The 21,968-nt window shown below is 44.8% G+C and overlaps 1 protein-coding gene across 6 annotated transcripts in view; it reads left to right on the top strand.

The window, feature by feature from the left end:
* Window positions 1–21,968, top strand: part of ATP11A (ATPase phospholipid transporting 11A) — a 150,580-nt gene that overhangs the window by 62,507 nt on the left and 66,105 nt on the right. For all 6 annotated transcript variants that reach the window (XM_066380531.1, XM_066380530.1, XM_066380534.1 and 3 more), the window contains exons 2-3: window positions 13,461–13,583; window positions 21,639–21,728. In XM_066380531.1, coding sequence (XP_066236628.1) covers window positions 13,461–13,583; window positions 21,639–21,728 — 213 coding nt within the window. The remainder of the gene's footprint in view (window positions 1–13,460; window positions 13,584–21,638; window positions 21,729–21,968) is intronic.

Here is a 21,968-nt window from a genome sequence, read left to right as displayed (position 1 = left end):
GGTGCTTTGCCTGTTTTTCATCTCCTGCTGGCTTCAGGCTGGATCGCTGCCCCCCCCCCCCCAATCATCAGGAGGGTCAGCGTGTCACTGAGAAACAGTGGGAGAATTAATTTCGCTCCCTTTCTCTGTGAGGTGTCTGCTTCTGTTATGACCACCTCTCATCCGTCTGTGAGGTGGCATGCTGCTTCTCACCTCCTGCAGAGCTGCTGGGATAGTTGTTGACTGTCCCTCCAAGCCTGCAGCTTCCTGTTCTAGAAGCTTCTCTCACTGACCCTTCAAGGCCCCTGCTGCAGGGAGCATTTACTAGGGGGAGGGGAGTGCAGTGACCAGAGTGTGTTGTTGAGGATGGTTCATTTGTATTTTGTTATACAGTACTAGCCGTTAGAAATCCATGGACTTTGAAGTCCTGGAAGGTTTTAGTGGCTGTGTAATTACATTAACAAAAACGACAATGAACTCTGCTAGAATTTCACTGTAATTTTGCTATGACCTTCCGGCTCACTGCTTTCTGGGTGGCTTAGGTGGCTTCAGGTGGCCCTCTCCCCTTCGGGCTGTGTTCTCACGGTAGTCCTTTCTTCCAAAGGGATTCCAGGCCCAGGTTTGCTTTATGGGACTGTCCCGCTCTGCCTCTTCCTGTACTCTCATCACTCGTCCTTCCGTCCACTCTGTCGTCTTTGGTCCTGAAAGGCCCGTGACAGCCCTAGAGTGGGAGCTACATTCAGACGACAGAGCCGACCACGTGGGGAGCCCGCCGGCATCGCCCTCTGTTCTCCCCTCTGGTGTCTGCCACCTCAGCACAGCCTTGGTCGAAGGACGTGCTGGTGGACTTCTGGTCACCTTCCTAGTCTCCCAGGTTGCAGCCTTCTGTGGGGTTGGTGAGGAGGGGTCAGCCTCAGCCTCGGGCTCCAGTGCAGCGGTCTTCCCCAAATGGCATCTTCGCTTCTGTGTCTGGGATTCATGCCGGATTTCAGGCAGCCTGCTTCCAGACTGTAGCCCAGCTGAACCACGATTGCTAAAGCTGTTCTGTGTATGTTGTTATCCAATTTGGCGGTATTTTCACTAAACAGTGTGCCGTAATTCCTGACTCAGTCCTGCAGTTGCCTTCATTAGATATATATTCAATATTTAGAAAATATGCCTACAAGGCAGTTGAAGGTATATAATTTCAGCTGTTAAAAGCCTATATGTATACCAACATGTTCTTGTTTGTGAATTGGGTATGTCGTTTGCTTAGTCTTCCAGCTAATTCCTCTCTAGAAAGACTCAGTAATGGGAAGTAAATATAGAAATCACATGGTTTTTGCACCGGCCTCCTGGGTGACAGTGTTTGTAGAGCCTTATGAGGAACTGGGGGGTTGGAGACTTGGTTATTTGAGCGCCTCTCTTGCTAATTGAGTTTCATCCACTGTCCTAAGTGCAGTGTTTTGTGCTGATCCATGTGCTTAGGCTAATTTCCTTGGCCTGTCCATGTTCTGGTATCTTAACCTACATTTCACTACTGAGAAGCTCCTGAATTTGCATTGCAGTTTCAGTAGCTGGGGGCACACCATGATTTATTTCTGTCATGATGAGTGGGGTGTTATTGGGGGGTTGTCTGGAGAGTAATGAACAGATTTAGGTGCAGGTTAGCCAACTGGGAAGCAGGTATGGGAACTGAACAGGACCCCAGTAGTCTGCCTGCTTCTCTCTCCTGTCCGCCTGGAAACCTGGTTTCGGCCCGTGTACCTTTCCCTTCATAAATGGCACCACCTCCATGCCCCTTGGTACCCGCACACCACTGCTGGGCCCGCCACCTCCCTGTCCCCCTCTGAAGCTCTAAGGGGTGTGGGGTTGAAGTGCTGTGCTGTGGGCCATGGCAGCCCTTGCCTCTGGTTCACAGAAGGGTAGTAATTCTTTCACCAGTGACTCATGATTCCCACTCCTGTTCTCTTTGGGGTAAGAGCCAACAGGGCTGGGCAGCAGTGGCCTGCATTCCTGATGATAGATAGGGCTGGTGCTGGGCACCGTGGCCTGTGGCCTCCATGCTGGGCTTTCCTCTCTGGCGAGGACCCAGCTGAACTCCCTGATCCCTGGGGCAGGGGAGCTGGCCTTCAGTTCTAATACACTATATGGTTCTTCCTGGAGGCCTCCCAACACCTGTAAACCTCATCTCCTCTTAGAATTCTCTTGCTCACTCGCTTTGGTTCATCTTCCCCTGTCCCCCACCCCTTCCCCACTTTTTAATGTCAGCTTGTATTTCAGTTGTTGGTGCTTATTGACAGGTCCTGGTTTCCTGACTTTTGACTTGGGAGCATACCTCTTACACAGGTTCACCTGCCTCCTGAGCTGGATTCTGTGCTGTCCCTCCTGCTAGGCAGGGACACTACCCTGCTCCTTCTCTCCCCACCTGTGCCCTATACCAGGCCCAGAACCAGTGTACGGTGAATCCTTCCCTTGTCCCTGTATCCTAGGTGAGCTGAGCCTCTGTGGTGCACACAGGATAGGTGATGACAGGTAATTTTCTTACAGAGTTTAACAGGAAGCTTCCTTCGCTGTGATGAGGCTTCCGAGCCCTTCAGTAACCCATGGCAAACGTGGTGATGTCGCCATTATGTAAATGCATTATTATAAAGAACACTATAAGGAAGTCACTCAGAGTTTTAGTGGGGAGGGAGCCTGCATGGAATGTCCAGTCCATTTCGTCACTTTACTGCCATTTTAGATTTAAAGCTGCAGTAAAGATGGTGGCTTCTTCATATGCAACCTCGTCTGGAAACTTGTTTTTGTCAAAAACATAGGGTGAGCTGGATGATATCAAAGTGTTTTTTTGTTTGTTTTTGTTTTTGTTTTTGTATTTTTCCGAATTTGGAAACGGAAGCAGTCAGACAGACTCCTGCATGTGCCCAACCGGGATCCACCAGGCATGCCCATCAAGGGGCGATGCTCTGCCCATCCGGGGCATCGCTCTGCCGCAATCAGAGCCATTCTAGCACCTGAGGCAGAGGCCACAGAGCCATCCTCAGTGCCCTGGCAAACTTTACTCCAGTGGAGCCTTGGCTGCAGGAGGGGAAGAGAGACATAGAGGAAGGAGAAGGGGAGGGGTGGCGAAGCAGATAGGCGCTTCTCCTGTGTGCCCTGGACGGGAATTGAACCCAGGACTCCTGCACGCCAGGCCGACGCTCTACCACTGAGCCAACCAGCCAGGGCCAGTTTTTTTGCTCTGGTTACATTTTATTGGCAAGAAAGTATTTTCGGTTGTCACGCAGCGTTGAAAATGAAGAGTTGCAGTGAGGTTTCCATCTTGTGTGTCAACAGATGCCAGCGGTTCAGGTCTAGTGTGCACAGAAGGGAGGGCACAGCCTGGATTTCTTCGGCACCATGGCAAGCCTCGAAGCCTTGAGTTCCAGGCCCTGCTTACTGGCCATCAGAAGGGCTGGTGATTCGTGGCACACAACTTTGACCTATCAACACAAAGGTTCCCCTTTGTATTATGTTATACCTGAGTGAGGCTTAACAACAGCAAGATTGAAAAACACAGACGTGTGTGGGATGTGGGCTGGGCAGACAAAAGGATCCAATGTCACCATTGTCTTTGTCACAGGAATGCTGGAGCTGCCTGTGAAAAGGGAGCCAGAAAAATCCCCTATTTTTAGAAATAACCTAAGCCCTGTGTTGTCTGCTTACCCACTGAACAAGAAATGTTGCCTCTCAAAGCTATAAACAGATATCAGAATAAGGAATCACTTTGTCATTGGATCTCTGTAAATTTGAAAATGGTGGTTGGGAAAAACTACCTCTATAAAAATTGATCTAGTAATTTGAGGATAGATTACATGCTGTGTCCCAGGCCTGGTACCACAATGTAATTCAGCTAAATCGGTTTTGTTTATTTCAGCTGAAATTCAAAACTTCCATTAGGCGACTAACATCGGCTAAAACTGATTTTCAGCATATTTTTAAAAATCTCTGGTCCCTGTGTGCTTTCTAACTTTAACACTCAGGCAAGCATACACCAAATCATTATTAAGTTGGTGGCAAAGTTGGTCAAGCTATGATTGCTGAAACTTGGTGTCAGTTCAGCCATTTTTTGATTGAATTCTAAATTCAGAAAGACTCATGTCTTTACTGGAGTGGTGGGGGGGGGTGTGTGTGAGTGTGAGAAAATGTTCACACTAAAGAAACACTTGTGAAATCCCTCCCTCTCTTGACTATTTGGCTTTGCAGTTCGGGGAGGAACATGGCCATTGCATGGCCATTGCATCTGAAATAATCGATAGCCACTGTGTAGCCCAGGGGTCCCCAAACGATGGCCCGCGGGCTGCATGCAGCCCCCTGAGGCCATTTATCTGGCCCCACTGCACTTCCGGAAGGGGCACCTCTTTCATTGGTGGTCAGTGAGAGGAGCACATTGACCATCCCATTAGCCAAAAGCAGGCCCATAGTTCCCATTGAAATACTGGTCAGTTTTTGATTTAAATTTACTTGTTCTTTATTTTAAATATTGTATTTGTTCCCGTTTTGTTTTTTTTACTTTAAAATAAGATATGTGCAGTATGCATGGGGATTTGTTCATAGTTTTTTTATAGTTCGGCCCTCCAACGGTCTGAGGGACAGTGAACTGGCCCCTCATGTAAAAAGTTTGGGGACTCCTGGTGTAGCCGGAGGAGCAAGTTACCATATTTCCCTATGTGTGAGACATTCCCATGTATAAGACGCATCTTAATTTTGGGGCCCGAAATTTGGGGGGGAAATGTATTACATAAAGTTATTGAACTCAAATTTTATTCACCATAAAATTCATACAACTCCTTATCCATGGGAAAAAGCTGGAAATGCAAGTAAAAAATTCTACAACCTATATAAAGACACACCCAGTTGTTAGATATGCGTCTTATACTTGAAGGAATATGTTATTTACCTTGGCTACACCCACAGGTGTTTGCTCTTTTTTGGTATTTTTCTGAAGTTGGAAACGGGGAGGCAGTCAGACAGACCGGGATCCACCCGGCACGCCCACCAGGGGGCGATGCTCTGCCCATCTGGGGCATTGCTCTGTTGCAACCAGAGCCATTCTAGCGCCTGAGGCAGAGGCCATAGAGCCATCCTCAGCGCCCGGACCAACTTTGCTCCAATGGAGCCTTGGCTGCGGAAGAGGAAGAGAGAGACAGAGAGGAAGGAGAGGGGGAGGGGTGGCGAAGCAGATGGGTGCTTCTCCTGTGTGCCCTGGCCGGAAATCAAACCCGGGACTCCTGCACGCCAGGCTGATGCTCTACCACTGAGCCAACCGACCAGAGCCAGGTGTTTGCTCTTAGCTCTGTTTTTCCTATTGTATGCCGAGTATAAATTTTTCAAGTTTCTCTGCTCTTAGGCATACTACTTTGGAAATGCTTTCAACTCATTTTTATCCATTAGGAAATGCTCTATATTAAAAACAGGACCTTAAAAATGTTATCCATTTTCCCTAAAATGGAGAGAATCCTGCATTCTGATAAAGTGCGTTCTTCTCTGTGGTGGGAGAAGCAGTAAGGTAGAAGCAGTGTCCATGAAGCGAGGTGCCGCTGCCCCAGGTGAGGGCCATCCCGACTCAGGCACAGGATGTGCAGTGCTGGGAACCCAGGACTGGCACTGGAAGAGCTAACTGACTGTTTTATTGAGATGTAATTTGTACATCATAAAATTCTCCTGGTGAAAAGGTGCAAGTCGCCTGACCTGTGGTTTTGCAGTGGATAAAGCCTCAACCTGGAATGCTGAAGTTGCCAGTTCAAAACCCTGACCTTGCCCTGTCAAAGCACACATGAAAAGCAACTATGAGTTGAAGCTTCCCACTCCTCACCTCCTTTCTCTCTCCCTCCTTTCTCTAAAATCAATAAATATCAGGTCTACCGGAAAGTTCTGTCCGTTTTTGGAATAAAACAAAATACAAATTTTTCTTACCATCAATAAACTTGATTAAATAATGTAATTGCCATTATTATTAATGATTCCTTGCCAGCGTGAGGGCAATTTATATATCCCATTTTTGAAAAATGTTTTATCTTTTGATGCGAAAAATTGAACCAGTGCTTGTTTAATATCTTCTTCATTTTTGAATTTTTTGCCCTTCAAAAAATTTTGTAAGGACAAAAATAAGTGATAGTCGGAGGGTGCTAAGTCCGGGAAATATGGTGGATGCGACAGACATGCTTCTGTAGCATTTCTTCCTTGTTGAAATTCGTAAAAATTACAGTGGTGTAAATGAACTTTATCAGTAGCCACGGGTACACTATCGCTTCACACATAAGACTAACGTGAACCAACTTTGTTTTAGTTAATTTGCTACGTCAGTATGTGTACATTAAGTGATAAAAATAGAGAGGCACACATGCGCCAAATAAACACGTGCTTACGTGTTGAAACTTATTGTGATAGAAACGGACAGAACTTTCCGGTTGACCTTATAAAAATTTTTTTTAAAAAAGAAAAGAAAAGGTGCAAGTCAGTGGTTTTAGTACAGTTACCAAGTTATGGGACCATCACCACCTTAATTTAATTATAAAATATTTTCACCACCCCCAAAAGAAACCCAGTACATCTTAGCAGTCACCCCCTAGCCAGCCCCTGGCAACTGCAGATCTGCTCTCTGTGTCTGGATTTGCCTGTGGTATCATGAAGTCACACAGTGTCTGGCCCTTTGTGTCCAGCCTCTCTCCCTTGGGCAGGGTTGGATTTGCATTTCCCTGATGACTGTTGATACGGACATTTTTTTCATGTACTGTTGGCCATTTGTAAATTTTTGGGAAAATGTCTCTTTAAATCCTCATTATTTGTCTTTTTCTTATTGAGTTGTGGCAGTCTTGTATGTATGTCAGATACAAATCCCTTATTAGAAATATGATTTTCTAGTATTTTTATAAGGGACTGGCTCCAGGGTGGAAACCCAGGGACCTTTCACATATCCTGGGGGACCATGTAGACTGTCCCCAAGGCTATGAGTCAAGCAAAGGCTTGACTTCTAGTTCACCTGCCTCTTGGCAGAAGATCTTGTGATTCCCGCAGGAATGTGGAGATGGGGGCCTGCAGGGACGGCTGCCCCTCCCTCTCTACTTAGCTGGGAGGGTGTCAGGCACAATTTCTCATCACCTTTCAGGTTCGGATGAGGTGGGGGACTGTCTTTTTCTCCCCCACGCCCAGAGTAGAGCTCTTTGAACTGCTAGTAAACAGTGATGCTTTGTGGATTTAGCTCCCTGCAGACCTGCTAGGCAACTTAGATACCAGGGAAGGTCCAGAAAGAGTTGGACAACAGTGCAGGGACAACGGGGCGGGTAAGGAGTCCTTTTACATTTACGTCTAGTCTGCATTCAGCCCTTCATGAGTCGGTTGATGTTTCTCATCATAGACCCTCTGGGTTGTGGGTGCCCCTGTTCCATGTACTTGTGCAGTTGAGAACACTCCCCTAGGCGGTGCCCCCCTTTAGGAACCCATGCAGGTTCTAAAGCCTCCCTCACCTCCAACCTGTCTGTGCTCCTGGGGGCGAGGTCTTTACTGCCCTGGGGGTGAGAGGGAGGTTTCATGGCCCTGGAGGAAGTGGGGGCTGGAAGGGGAGGAGGCAGCATCAGGGCCAGCACTTGAGTGAAGAGGTACAAATGGTTTAGAACAGTGGTCTCCAACCCCCGGGCCACAGACCTGTACCGGTTCGTGGGCCATTTGGTACCGGTCCGCAGAGAAAGAATAAATAACTTACATTTCCGTTTTATTTATATTTAAGTCTGAAGGATGTTTTATTTTTTAAAAATGACCAGATTCCCTCTGTTACATCCGTCTAAGACTCTTGACACTTGTCTCGGTCACGTGATACATTTATCCGTCCCACCTTAAAGGCCGGTCTGTGAAAATATTTTCTGACATTAAACCGGTCCGTGGCCCAAAAAAGGTTGGGGACCACTGGTTTAGAAGATTCTCTGATTCAACTCCTTTGCCTTTCCAGATCACTGTTTCTTTCCTAATTCAGCTTCTCTTCTCCATCCCTGAAGAGAAATGCTCAGGCGAAGCAGGAGAAATGTATCTCCCCCCCTCATCACTCTGAACACCTGTGAATGGGAAGGGGGCCTGGTGGAGCGCGTTTCAGCAGTGTTCTCCTTTGACCTTCAGTCTCTGTGCCCTGTGTATATGTCAGAGTGGACAGGTTAGAAATAGTCTTTTGAGATTTCTGTCTGGTTGAGGGCACTACTCTGACAGTGACAGAGAGAGAGTCAGAGAGAGGGACCTATAGGGACAGGCAGACAGGAAGGGAGATGAGAAGCATCAATTCTTAGTTGCGACACTTCAGTTGTTCACTGATTGCTCTCATGTGCCTTGACTGGGGGTGCTACAGCAGACTGAGTGACCCCTTGCTCAAGCCAACGATCTTGGGCTCAAGTCAGTGACCTTGGGCTTCAAGCCAGTGACCTTGGGGTCATGTCTTTGATCCCGCACTCAAGCCAGTGACCCTGCATTCAAGCTGGAGAGCCCATGCTCAAGCAGGTGACCTCAGGGTTTCGAACCTGTGTCTTTTGCGTCCCAGTCCGACACTCTATCCACTGTGCCTCCCCCTAGTCGGGCAGAGGGCACTACTATTGAGAGAAATGGATAGGTAGTTTTATATATCTTGACAGTTTGTAGAATTAGAGAGCTGAAACAAGTCTACATTTATAATTTGGATACATTCTCTGCTATTTGTCTGGCTCATTAGCAGGATACCAATATTTGTGAAATAGTGAGATTGGTAAAGGGTGTTAATGTCTCTTGGGAAGATAGAACTAATTTTTCTCACTGCAGGTCAGAGGATTGGAGCACAGCGAAAGCAGACTTTTAAGGCAGGGCTGGCTGGTCACATCTTCCTGCTGCTCTCTGAAGAGAGCCTGGAACCCCAGTCCAACCCCTGAAGAGGTCAGAGCTTATTCATGAGGTGCTGAGGGTCTTGGGCTTCCAGGTACGACAGTGCTGATGTTACTCATTTTTCTTTAATACAACTTTTATGAAAACTAATTTTATTTAATTCTAGTCCTAGGACTCTCCTTTTTCTTTTTTTTTTTTTTTAATTTTCTTTTATTAAGTGAGAGAAGGCGAGATAGACTTCCACATGTGCCTGATTAGGATCCACCCGGCAACGCCATGTGGGACCGATGCTTGAATCAACTGAGCTGTTTTTAATGCTTGACATGCTTGGCTCAGGGCCTGGGGCTTAATTCAGGCTCATCCCAGTAGATGCCTGAACCATGGACAGAACTGAACCCAAATATGCTGGTTTTTTCCTAGATGTACATCCTTTTCACTTAAAAGAAGCATTTCCCAGCCTCTCTCTGGCATGTCCGAAGTGCCTGCACCACTCCTCTTGCACTTTGAGGCCAGGACTAAGTAAAAGAGGACTTTCGTGCACACAAGCACTGTGCTGACCACAGCAGTGGGGTTGATGCTGAGACTGCCGCTCATGACTAGCGGGCGTGGAGCATTTACACTGTGGATACGCCGGGCAAAGGACTTATGTAAAAGTACGGAGCAGAGTTGGATCTTCTTTTTATTCACCTGGCTTAAGCTTTTAACTACAGCATAGTCTTTAGGGCCCCCAGCTTTGCCTGTTTCGTTCCTCTCAGTACTTTATTACTAGTTGTGGCCGAGGTCACAGGGTAGGCTAGACTAGTATTGCCACTCATTATTTAAATAGCTGATTGAACCCTGTTTAAGCCATTTTGCACATTGGCCGTTTATGACATTTTCCTGTTATGACCCAGGCCTCCTTGGCGGAGGTTCTTGGCTTGGTATTACTCTCTGTCAAGTGGGAGGTTATATTAGAGTCTATTTAAAGAGTGAATCAGTCAAGTGACTTGGAGGGGGAGCGTTTCCGAGCCCTGGCCTCCGAGGTTCGGGAGAGCAGGAATTAATATTTAACTGAACACTCGGCACACACTGGAGCACTGCCCCAGAGAGCTTTTGAGCCTGAGTGTCATTTGGGCAGGAGGGACACAGGATGTTTTAGAGAGCGTTCCCCCACAGGTAACACCGCCCCGGGGGCTCAGAATGTTTCCTCAGCCACCAGCCCTGCTCCCTGCCTGTCAGAAGGCTGCTTTTCAGGCCGCAGTGGATCAACCCCAAATGTCAAAAATACCTTTAGAAAAAAAGAATTAAGGGAAGGAGCTGGAAAGGATTTTCGGATAGCTATTGTTAGCGTGATTTATGGTGACATTTTCTCCATGGCTCCTGTTTGGTGGAACTGCAGCCGTCCTCCCTGGTTCTGGAAAGGGGGCTGCCGCTGGTGTCCCGTGTGGGGCCGTGGGTCCTGAGCGCACACTGGCTGGGGGAGGGGTAAATGCCCTCTTGCCCCTCTGAGAACATGAGCTACTACTGTCAGGTGGCTCTCCAGGCCTCGTCCCCATGTGTTACCCCACCCTGCCCTGCCCTGCCCAGCCAGCCTTTCTCCTCCAGCTCCACACGTGGGATACTGAATATACATTAGCCTGAGTAAAATTCATTCTGGCTCTGCCTCCCCAGAGACAGGGGTCCTTTCTGTCCCTGGTGGAAGTGTCCGGGAAGCACCAGCTCCCCTGACAGGGCAGCACGGCATGACCCTGAGCCCTGGAAAGATTTGAGCTTCTCCAATTTGAGCAGAGGGCTGAAAGCCAGCTGCTGTCTTTGAAGCTCAGAAGAAGGGTTTTCTATTTTTGTAATAAAATTTATATTTTCATGCCTTTCCCTTTCAGGTTCATTTGTTATAGATTCTTTTTCACTGTGACTTCCTGAACCCACAGGAATGAGAAGCACGTGCTTGGCCAGGCTCAGAGAGATACAGGGAAGTCAGGGACTTTATAAATTTTCTTAACTTTTCATATCCAGAGATTTATTTATTAAGCTTAGGCAGCTTTTTAAAAGTAAACATCTCTCCCTCCTGAGTAGCCTCACCCCAAATAGGAAGGGCTCAGGGAAGAGCCACGGGGCAGTGAGGCAGCCCGAGGAGGGGGGGCTCGCGCAGGCTGGGGAGCCGCCCTGGCCTTCCGAGTACCCAGGTTACTACAGGGCAGCCGCGGTGGGGGGCGGGGGGGGGCTTAGGCCAAGTTCCCGCCAAGGAAGAAGCACTCTGCTCACATCTGGTGAGGCAGGGGCACCTCTGCCTGTTCTGTTCCAGGGAGCCTGTACCGTTCCCTGCGTCCCTGCAGAACATCTCTGAAGCATGGTGGAGTTACAGAGACCGGTTTGCTCTTGATCCTTAGTCACATGGACTGTCCCGCAAAGCGAGGCTCTAATAAAAGGCGGCGTTGGTGGCATTGACTAACTAAGGGAATGCCCAAGCATGCAGCTACTGTGGAGAATGTGCTGGGTGGGTGGGGGGCGACATGAAAAGTCATCTTGTTCCCGAGAGGTTGATAGATGAGCTAAGGAGATTACAGTTATAAGCAAAAAAGAAAAGAAAAGAAGGCAATGTAAGACTCATGATAACCTCAAACACTAGAAATGCTGGATTCCTTGTTACCCCTGTCTGTTTGGCTTTGGAAAGTGAGGGTTCCCTGAATCACAAAGGGTGGGCCCTCTGTCAGCAGAAGGGACCTGTACCAGGCTGGAGCATTGCCATAGGTCTGGTTTTGTTGCCCCAGTTCCTTCTTGACAACTCTGAGGGAGGTGCTTTCACCACTCATGGTGATGGAGTTCAGTTCAGAAAGTCAACTTACCTGAGGCTCACGAGTGTCTCAGCAATAACTGAGCCAGATCATTGACTCCAATGTTCATTTATTCTCCCTGTTCCATCACAATGACTTTCCCTGCAACCAGGAAGGTTTCCATTTCCTTTCCAGCACTGTTTATCATACCTTCAGGGAAGCCAGTATCTTCAGAGTTCCTGCAGAGGAATTGAGGTGTGATGCCCAGGACCCTGTGCTGGGGCTTCTGTAAGACGCTGCATTTTATGTTGCAACATAAGCAAATGTCAAAATGACCTCGAGATGTTTTCTCTACACCAGGGGCCCCCAAACTTTTTACACAGGGGTCCAGTTCACTGTCCCTCAGACCATTGGAAGGCCGGACTATTAAAAAAACTATGGACAAATCCCTATGCACACTGCACATATCTTACTTTAAAGTAAAAAAACAAAACAAAAATACAATATTTAAAATAAAGAACAAGTAAATTTAAATCAACAAACTGAGCAGTATTTCAATGGGAACTATGGGCCTACTTTTGGCTAATGGGATGGTCAATTTGCTCCTCTCACTGACCACCAATGAAAGAGGTGCCCCTTCCGGAAGTGCGACAGGGGCTGGATAAATGGCCTCAGGGGGCTGCATGCGGCCCACGGGCCGTAGTTTGAGGACCCCTGCTCTACACCTATGTACCCTGATTGATCAATGTCACCCCATTAAAATTAATTTAAAAAAAAGAGGCTGCATTTCAGTCTCTAATTAGTAACTCTAATTAGTAACTATAGTGTTTCTATTAGACATTTAAGTGCTGTCAGCCTATGGTCTGATTGGGCATTTTTAAAAGATCCTTCTATTCAGAAGATATTTACTTACTGCCTCGTGCGTACACACTCTGAATAATACAAAGATGAGTCAGACCCAAGTCTTCTCTCTTTCCAGGAAAGCCTTAGTGATGACGACACTTGAAATGGTTGAGTAATTCTTCTATTACGAACTCAAGGTTTTATTTTCTTTCATTAAAGACGTTCCCTCACATTTCTAACCGTCCTTGTCTTTTCCCTTTTGGAAGCCTTACGATTTTGCTGTTGTATTTTTTTTTAATTTATTTTAATTTAGTGAGAGGTGGGGAGGCCGAGAGACAGACTCTCACATGCGCCCCTACTGGGATCCACCTGGCAAGCCCCCTATGGGGTGATGCCCTGCCCATGTGGGGCTGCTGCTCCATTGCTCAGCAACTGAGCTATTTCAGCACCTGAGGTGAGGCCCAGTGCCATCCCCAGTGCCTGAGGCCAGATTGCTCGAACCATAAGAGCCATGGCTATAAGAGGAGAGGAGAGAGAGAGGAAAAGTGAGAGAGAGAGAAGGGGGAGGGGGAGGGGGTGGAGAAGCAGATGGTGGCTTCTCCTGTGTGCTTTGGGAATTGAACCTGGGACTTCCACATGGTAGGCTGACTCTCTACCACTGAGCAAACCAGCAAGGGCTGTACGTATTCAGTTTTTTTTACGTGAACCCGTGCTGTGTTTTTTCCACTGATGCTTAGCTTTTTCAGGGCTACCCCTCAGCTTTTACTGGGAGTGCAGAATGCCCGCTCAGACCATTCCCTTGAAGAATTGGGCAGGGATTTGAAGAACTTAGCTCATAATGGTTGAGTCAGATCAGGGGTGGCTCCAGCGATGGCAAGTGGGACCCAGCTCTTCCCTGTGGTCCCACGTGATACGATAAGTCGGTTGGCACAGGCTTCTGTTACTATGGACAAGTGTTAAATCCAACACTTCGGGGAAGAACTTTCAGACCCTGAGGCTGAGGCACTGGCACTAACACCACTCTGTTTCCCACAGTGTGCAGGAGAAGAGAATTGGGTCGACAGTCGGACCATTTACGTGGGACACAAGGAGCCCCCCCCAGGTGCTGAGGCCTACATTCCGCAGAGGTACCCAGACAACCGAATAGTCTCCTCCAAGGTAACCTCCTGTCTGAGTGTTCATTAATCTGGGGGGGAGCACTGGACCTTGCTGACAGCAGTTAGCAACACTGCTCCTAGGACCGCTGTTACAGCTGCTGTCTGCTCCCAACTAAGGGCTGTGATTACAATTTACATAAGGCTTGTGAACTCATTATCTCTCTGGTTGTCCCCAGAACGTGTTCCGACTTGCCAAGATGTCAGAGCACATTTTCTTCATTACTCTTTTAATTATATTATGGACATAGTGTCAAGTCTAGGACGTTCGATTCCAACTACTGCCACTTACTTATTTGCTGTCTGGCTGTGTGCCAGTCATGAACCACCCCAGGCTGGAGTTTTCTCATCTATAAAATAGAGATGATGCTAGATGTCCCCAGCGAAAGAGTAGGTGCACCTTTTACCACCTCGTAAATGAAAACCAGGAACACATATCAGAGGCTGTCCATTAGGTGCAGCACATGCAAAGAGAAAAAAGGTGATTAGAATGTCATCGTTTGAATGAAGTGCCTTGTTTTTGTTGAGTGGGGCGGGGGACTGCTTGTGCATATATTTCATGTTGAGAGAGCTGTTGAATGAGTCTGAGGACTGGGTGGAGAAGTTTGTCGCTGGCTTTGACGAAATCAATAAATGATGGCTTTCAGATTATGGAGAACTTTCCCTCTAGGTGTTTACACACAGCCCATGACGGATTGCACATGTTCCTGGGTTCACCAGCTGCGTAGATCTGTGGTAGATATGCTTTCTCACATGAGGGTCCAGGATGTGTGGTGGCTTCTATGAGCTCTCAAAGGGTGTTTGTTAAGAAGACTTAACAAACAGCAAAAGTTTGTTTCTCAAGGCAATTTTTTTAAATGGAATCATTTTAAAATGGCAATGTAAAATAATAATAAATAATAATAATTGCAGCTTTACTCTCCAGAAACACAATATGGGTAAGTTATTGCTCATAAACAAAATCTCAGGCAAACAAACGTAGGCATGGTTACTCAGGTATGGTAAATGAAGAGGAGCAATACAATGAGGAGGAGCTCCGTAACCAAAACCCGGTCCAGTTGTGACATTTATAGATTTGACACAGTCTTAAGTAGAGATCAATAAAGATGATTGCGGTGCACATGTGTACTCTGTCCACTGGTGGCCAAAAATAAAAGAAAATCTCAAAAACATTAGAAAAATATAAAGAAGGTTTTTTCAGTTGCATTTGACATACAATATTATATTAGTTTTAGGTATACGAGACAGTGACTAGACATTTATGTAACTTAAGGAGTACCCATGTGACAGCATACATAGTTATTACAATATTATTCACTCATTGCCTATGCTGTACTTGACATCCCTCTATTTTATAACTGGCAATTTGTATTTCTTAATCTTTTCACCTTTCTCACTCATTCTCTCCCCAAACCCCTCCCATCTGGCAACCATCACTTTATTCTCTGAATCTATGAATTTGTTTCTGTCAAAAACGTTTCTTTAAAAATCTCCTTTGCAGTACAAATGCATCGAGAGATGGGGTAGTACACTGCAAAACATTCAAATGTTGTGCCGTGTGTGAACTTGTCAGGATAGGAGTCCGGGGTACAGTTGATGGGGCATATGACCTGCCCACGCTGCCCCGTATCTAGTCTGATAGGGTGTTTGTCAAAGGCACTTCAGCCACTAATACAGTCTCTTTGCAGCTGCGTTCCCTGTCCAGGGGCAAAGCGTGGCATTGATAGTTTTAGCCCCCAGTTTCTTCTGGTAGATATGGAAAGTTGTCTACGAGGCTTTGTGGAGGAATGATACAAAATGCAAAGCACCTGGTTGATGCAGTTGGCAGAAAATAGCTGGAAGTTGATGAATGCTTTATTTATACTAAAAGCCCTTGTCACCGAAAGCAGTGATATCTAAATCCCATCCGCTTTGTTATCTGATTCAAGTTTTAGAGCAGGGGTCGGGAACCTTTTTGGCTGAGAGAGCCATGAACGCCACATATTTTAAAATGTAATTCCATGAGAGCCATACAACGACCCATGTACGTTATGCATTATCCAGTAAAAATTTGGTGTTGTCCCGGAGGACAGCTGTGATTGGCTCCAGCCACCTGCAACCATGAACATGAGCGGTAGGAAATGAATGAATTGTAATACATGAGAATGTTTTATATTTTTAACGTTATTATTTTTTTTTATTAAAGATTTGTCTGCAAGCCAGATGCAGCCATCAAAAGAGCCACATCTGGCTCGCGAGCCATAAGTTCCCAACCCCTGTTTTAGAGCCAATTTATTATGGTCCTATTTTTCTTTCAAATATTACCGCAGCTAATAGCCAACAATAATTTTGAGATGCCTTATCTTCCCTCCTCACTCTACCACTCATCAGCTTTTCTCTCCCTTCGTCCGAGTACCCTTCCTCTCCCTGCTGTGGTGCCTTCCCGCCCCCCAGCTGCCCCACATGGACTGGAGCTCCCAGAGCCTCATTGGCTCCCGACAAAGGAAACCCTGCGCTGGTGCTAGACATGGGGTTTGATAGAGTTGCACGTTCCTGGGGACCTTTTTGAAACTCTTTCTTCTTGGAAAAGCTCCTTCATACCAGGATACTCTAGAGTAGGAACTAATAGAATTAAGTCAACATCCTTTCAGGGGGCCGGCCAGGCTAAGTCCCCACAGAAGAGGGGTCAAGCATTGAGTAAAGTACTGGTCGGCTTTCATCTCGGCTCAGAGTAAAGAGGAGACTGTGCTCTCAAATTCCTCACAGAGCAGGATCAGTGGCTTTATATCAGTAGACGATGGTGTGTAATTTCAAGGGAAAGTTACCAACGACATCACCTCTATTGTGAGTCAAATCTGGTTCAGGAGAGGACCTCAGAAAAATGAGATTTGGAATCTAGGCTGGTGACTAGGTCGACAGTGGCATTGATTTAGATCACCTGGAGTGGAAACCCAGAGTGCGTTCTTGTTTTTATTGAAAAACAGCTCAGGATATATGAAAATACATTTTTTTTTTTTTTTACAGAGTCAGAGAGAGGGATAGACAGGGACAGACAGACAGGAACGAAGAGATGAGAAGCATCAATCATTAGTTTTTCATTGCGTGTTGTGACACCTTAGTTCATTGATTGCTCTCTCATATGTGCCTTGACCGCAGGTCTTCAGCAGACCGAGTAACCCCTTGCTCGAGCCAGCAACCTTAGGTCCAAGCTGGTGAGCTTTTGCTCAAACCAGATGAGCCCGTGCTCAAGCTGGCGACCTCGGGGTCTCGAAACTGGGTCCTTCTGCACCCCAGTCCGACGCTCTATCCATTGCACCACTGCCTGGTCAGGCTGAAAATACAATTTAATTTGTAAAACATAAGTTTCTAAGCAAGTTTGGAGAATCTGTTTGTGGTAATATACCTGTGTTTTCTTGGGAAGAAAACTTTTATTTCTATCTTAAAAGGAAAAGACTGCTGGCTAAGACTTCGTAAGTAGTATATAAGAACATGCTCAGTAAGTCTCACTTATCTTGTGCATATTTATACTAGAGAATAAAAAGGCCAGTCTAGTTATGTTAAACTTTGACCTATGGCATAGAAGCGCAGTCATTGGTGATCAGTGATTGATTTGAGTTCTATTTCCTTTTGAGGGAGACATACTAGCCAGTTGTCTGACAGAAAAAGGAAAACCAAGAAATTACTTCCAGCATGACCCCCTTCTGACCACGTGCAGAATTTCCCACCCAGGACTTGCCTGAGCTCACTGTGCTGGCAGATACTGGACTCAAGAGAATGTTGGAGCGTTGCTTCAACAAGTTCACAAAACTATACTTTTGGGCACAAAATTCATGTGGCTCCCAGCTCTGCCCTAAGATGCTACATAATTATAGTAGGCTCAGGCTCACTGTCACTCCATACTTTCAACAAAGCTAAATAACTTTATTATTGGCAAGGGAAATTTTTCCTCTTGTGAGCCGGAGCGACATGTAATTTTGCAGGTCTCAAGAGGGAACGGTGGAGGATTAGAAAATAAACACAGAGAAAAAGGATGGTATCGGGAGGACTCATTGCCAAGACTGATGGTCTGCAAGAGTGAGCCTGCACCCCCAAAACACCTTATTTCTAGTGCAGAGAGCAAAGCCATTTGCAAAACAAAGAGAGCTCAGATACAAAGTCACATTTCTGAGGGAAACCAGGATTCTCCCAAGTGCAGAAAAATCCCCACTGTGCATAATATCTTAACTTCACAAAACAAAGGGTAAAAAGAAAACTGCCTCCAGTCTCTTTGAGGGACATGGAGGATGGGACTAGTAGAAACCATCAGCATTATAGCTAACGTGGAGGTATGAGGAAGAGCGTGTAAATTGCCTTTACCAACTTAATCAAACATTCACAGGTTGTGGGGCAGAGCTTAGCCCTTTGGCTTAAGCCTTAAACTGCGAGGACTTTTGTCAGCTTGCAGTCTCCCACAACCTCTTCCGATTAGATATGGGCAGTGCTCTTGATGACTTCCAAGTTTATCATGTCATTTAAGCTCTGAAACAACCCTGTGAGGCCATTATTACTTATTAAATCCAGCCTACTCTTGGAGACACCAAGTTGCAGAACAAAGTGTATGAATCAGTCCTCCAGCTGTGCACTCAACCCTGAGCCCAGCACTCCCTCTGCAGGGCCGGCACTGCCTCTCTTACCAGCTCATCCTGGTGCTCACTTATTTTCTAACATCAGTAATCCAGAATTGGGGCATAATTTTCTACTTTTTACATTCCCATCTCCTAATCATAAATGAAAGAGAAAGTTGAACTCCATATGAGTTGCTTGCATTTCCCAGGAGATGGGTGACCGGCCTCCGGCGTGTTTTTAGAACTGTCCCTCGTACTACAGTGGTGCTGAATCCACTTGCAGGTACACAGTAGGCAAGGCTTTAGGGCAGTTTCCGGAGCTCTTATCTTCCTTTCTGGCAGCTGGCAAAGAACAGTGCCCAGGGCTTTTTTCTCAAGAGTTTTTCTTTAACTACATGACTAAAGGTAGACCAAGTGAGACTGTTCTCTTCTTTGTCATGGGCCATACTCAGTGCATAACCCAGAACCAGAGGTGACTTATGCACAGAGGAGAAGAGATTGGACAAAACCAAGCTCAGATGCTCATGAGGCATTCATTCTTCTCTCATAGCTTACAACACACAGAACAGATGCAAAGACTCGGGGTATGTCATTTTCTGTAATATGAAATAAATGCCAGGAACATTCGTTGTCTTGTAGCATTCAGCCCTTTTCAAAATGTGTGTTATAGAGAAGAGACATTCTCTGATAGACTCAGACTTCTCAGTTTTCTTGTAGCAAAGAAAAACCCATTTTATTCCATGCCTATGGCTCAATCCCAGGGATTTCCACTATTAAGTACTATTCTACTGACTGCATCACAACAAAAGGTAAGCCTTGATCGCTGAGTATGGGTCAGAGTATTTTATTATTCTTTGTAGTACACAGTGCATTGCATTATATCGTGGCTCACATGTCTAAGCAAATATTTAGGTCATTACCACTTAACAAAGATAAAAAATGTGCAACTGGCCCACCATTATCACTTTTCTGGCTCTTATATATGTAATAAAATGCTCATTTTATTTTATTCATATGTTACTGTTAGTGCAGTCATGAATGTTTAAATTATTGGGTTTTCAATTTTCTTATCATACATCATCAATAATAATCCTCTTTTTTTTACCACATTAATAATCAGAGTAATAACTTAGAGTAATTTATTCTGTGAAATATAGAAATTACAAAGTTTAATGTCAAAGCTATGGTATGGTTCTTCTATACCTAATAATAAAGAAACCATTTAACTGATTTTAAATTCTAGAATTGTGCTGGTTACCTGGAAGATTAGAATTCAAAATTAAAAAACACAACACCATTTACATTAGCACCAAAAGGAAAAGTAATACATACTTATACATACTTAAGTATAAATCCTGTAAAATATGTGCAACATCTATATGAGGAAAATTACATAGAAAATGTTGCTAAAAGAAATCAAAGATTTCAGTGAATGGAGAGATATTCCATGTTCATGAAGAGAAAGAGTCAGTGTTGTTAAGATATGAATTCTTCCCAACTCAATCTATAGATTTAACATAATCCTGACCAAAATACCGTCAAATTATTTTGGAGATATCAACAAACTGATTCTAAAGTTTATATGGAAGACCCAGAATAGTCAACATAATATTGGAGGAGAAGAACACAGCTGGAAGACTGACACCACCTGACTTCATACTTTATATAAAGCTACAATAAAGACATTGTGGTGCTGATGAAAGAGTAGGCTGATAATTCCATCGAACAGAATAGAGAGTCTAGAAATAGATCCACATAAAAATAGTTAACTGATTTTTGACAAAGGAGCAAAGACAGTCCAATGAAGAAGAAAACTCTTTTCCACAAATGGTGCTGGAACAAATGAACATCCATGTGCAAAAAGAAAAAAGAATCTTGATGCTAATCTTACACTTTTCACAAAATTAATTTTAAATAGATCATAGATCTAAATGTAAAATGCACAATTATATAATATAAAGGTCCTGGTTGATAGCACGGAAGAAAACCTAGGTGACCTTGAGTTTGGCAATGAGTTTTTGATACCGCTCCAATAACACTAACCATGAAAGGTAAAATTGATGAGATGGACTTTATAAAAATTTAGTTTTCTACTCTTTAAGACATTGGTAAGAGAGTTAAAAGACAAATTATTGACTAAGAGAAGATATTTCCAAAACACATATCCTGTGAAGGACTAGTATGAAATGATATGTGGAAGATAAGCGTGGGTAGGGTGTGGTGGGTTTGGGACCTAGGAAATGAATTTCTCAATCTCTAGAGACTCTCTTGGAGTAATTTATTGGGGCCAACTTGAGAAGGAAACTAAAAATAAGCCAATAATTGTCATGGGATGGTGGAACCCTCCTTTGTTTTCCTGCTCATTAATGAACTTCATTATGAATTTGTGAATGTATATTAGAATAGAAAATGGAAATTTCCTATATACTCTGCAAGCAGTCAGAAACTTAGGCAAAGAAGCTTTTTCTTTAAACCGTGGCTATATAGTGAAATGATATAAAAACCAAATTCAGAACATGTTGGCTAATATTAGGGCCCTACCAGGCTTTCGTTATTATAAATATATTCAGTTTTCAAGAACTTGTGTTTGAGATTGACATTAAAGGAGCTCTTGGTCGGACAGCGTGGTAACAATGCCAGCCCACTGCCCTGGTAGGAGCTGTGTAGGTTCTCTTTATTATACAGACAGAGGGCAGAGGGCCAGGGCCACTGTACACTTTGAACAGAATCCTTTCTCACTCTGCAGTAGACTATCTTTAATAAAGGCAAAAACTTGTCATGAAATTTTAAAAACAATTTCCAGGCTCAGTGTTTATTGCAGATTAATGACATCTGGGACATTGTTGCTTTTGAGCACAAAAGTTAGGGAAAGTCTCCTTCTGAGGCAAAACTGCAAGGATTGGAGAATAAGTGGCAACCCGAACGCTTCTCCCTGCTTGGTTCCCCGTTCCGTCTTAATAAAGAGGAAGAGCGCTCGTGTGGCGCTGACACAGACACCTCCCTGTGTAGGAACTGTCTCCAAGCTGGGTCAACTCAAGACCATCTAATAACATGGACTTCTTTTTGGCTTTCTGTTAGCGTCTAGTCACACTGTCACGCATACAAAAAAAGAGTTTATGAAGAAATTTCAATCAAGGAAAAATACTAAACTTGTATATTTTGAGTTAGCGATCATAGGTTTCTATTTTATGGAAGACATTTTAATAAAACTATTATTAAGCTACTTTGCATTACCTTGAATATTCTGGAACGAGGTAACTCACATAGCCTACTTTTGGAGAACACATTTTCTACTAGCAGTTTGTTTTTGTAGTCAACAAATTGATAAAATGTCCGCAAACACTCTAAATTTTGAATTCTGAGTTTTATATCTAAAACTAAACACCGTGTACTTTGATACCCAGCGCTCCTTATGTAGTGGAGTAACACGAAAGTAAAATGTGATCAGAATGACACCTTTCTGTTCTTTCCTACAGTACACATTTTGGAACTTCATACCCAAGAACTTATTTGAACAATTCAGAAGAATCGCCAACTTTTATTTTCTTATCATATTTCTGGTACAGGTAAGGCCAGTAACCTTTCTTTTGCCACCTCAAATAAATCTAAATGAGTAACATTATTTTCCCAGGTGACCGACTATGGTTTGCTCAGAAGAAGGAACAAGGACTTGATGCCGCTTATCTACAGTTCCTTCCTTTATTTTCTTCAGGGACAAGTGTGTTGCTTTAGAGAGGCCTGTACGCTAAAACATGCACACGAGCACTGTCTTTGAGTTGGTTGTGGTTCCCTTCCAGCACCGGAGG

Source organism: Saccopteryx leptura, chromosome 4 (assembly GCF_036850995.1).
Source record: "Saccopteryx leptura isolate mSacLep1 chromosome 4, mSacLep1_pri_phased_curated, whole genome shotgun sequence".
NCBI classification, from domain to species: Eukaryota; Metazoa; Chordata; class Mammalia; order Chiroptera; family Emballonuridae; genus Saccopteryx; species Saccopteryx leptura.
Note: the sequence above shows the minus strand (reverse complement) of the source record. Positions and strands in the feature narration are given on the sequence as shown.